Genomic DNA, 1351 nt, shown 5'->3' on the forward strand with positions numbered 1-1351 from the left:
AAACGAAGTAAGGAAAAGAGTTTGTGTGACAGTTCATCATTCATACATTTTTTGTCTGACGTGTCTGGGGTGACTCCCCACATGAATTCCTGCTGCTTTTTTTTGTTTCGTTTTATTTTGTTTTGTATCCAAGGAGATTCATATTTATCTGTAGAAATTCTCTTGGCTCCCATGAGGTTATTTGGCCATCAACACCTGGATTTATTGGGAATTCTGGGACAACTTGTACTTGAAGGATTAATATTCTTTCCTTGTTTCCCCTTACCTTGTAGTCATTTTACTCTAATTGTACCAGCTACTCCTTTTGTAGGTTTCCAGATAGGTAGCAACTGCGTTTGATATGATTTAATTTTACTTGAACCAAATAATGTCATTAATTTTTTGTGAACCAAATACTTCTTCTATCTAAACCTCTCCTTTTCTCTCATATCAGTTCACAATAACTAGATTCCTCTTTGTGTATTGCAGGCATGCGTCCCCCAATGGGCCCCATGGGACCAATGATGATGGGTCCAGGTGGCATGCGACCTCCTATGATGGCAGGGCCTCCGCAGATAAGACAATAACAAGAGTAGGCCCAATGGTCACTTGCCTTTGGGTGCTATCAATAATTAGCTCTTGGATGTAAACTTGATGCCGTTCCCTGTTTATACCCTGTTTTGTAGCAGACGAGGTCATGTCAAGAGGGAAACCTGTTATCGTGCAGTACAAAGTGTCACAAGAGTTTTCCTTGAGTTTGAGAATGTGTGACCTTCATATTTTTTAATGTGTTGTGGATAAAAGGAGGTATCATTATCATGGTAGTAGTTATATGATTTTTTTTTCCTTTCTTCCTCATGATTGTCGTCAAATGTACTTTTTTTTTGATGGCAGGAAATTTCCCACCATGTGGGTAAAAAATAAAATGAAACCTTTCCATAGGGATGAAAAGATATTTCCAAATTATATCATAGCTAAAATGTTTGATATTGAGTGTTCTGGAAGTTGCTGTATGAATTTACCTGAGTAAAATTATGGATGGTCATTAATGACTTTTCTGTTGATGATGATGTAACAGATGTCACTTATTCACCAATTTTTTATTATTAAATGTAATTATCATATTGTAGTTTCTTTCGTACCAGTTACGTGTTAAAAGTAATGAACTAAAAAAAAAAAAAAAAAAAAAAATCCCTTTTATAGCAAATTTATTACAAATGTCTTTTATGGTGTATATTACAGTGTGTTTAAGTTATTTTTTCTTATTTAGCACTGATTCAGTTTCAAAAGATGCATCAGCCATGTTAGTTATATTAGCCAGTTAATCAGGGAAATGGAAGTAAAGGTATATTATTGCTGTTGCAAACTTTAA

General features: G+C 34.8%; 1 protein-coding gene across 1 annotated transcript; it reads left to right on the top strand.

Moving 5' to 3' along the window:
* Positions 1–465: 465 nt before the first annotated feature.
* On the top strand, positions 466–1101 carry LOC119598251 (U1 small nuclear ribonucleoprotein C-like; the record flags this gene model as incomplete). The annotated part of the gene is given in 1 exon segment (XM_037947899.1): positions 466–1101. A coding segment is annotated over 1 exon segment (101 nt), but the record flags the coding sequence as incomplete, so codon positions are not given.
* Positions 1102–1351: the final 250 nt, after the last annotated feature.

The sequence above is a fragment of the Penaeus monodon genome, chromosome 41, assembly GCF_015228065.2.
Source record: "Penaeus monodon isolate SGIC_2016 chromosome 41, NSTDA_Pmon_1, whole genome shotgun sequence".
In the NCBI taxonomy this organism is placed as follows: Eukaryota; Metazoa; Arthropoda; class Malacostraca; order Decapoda; family Penaeidae; genus Penaeus; species Penaeus monodon.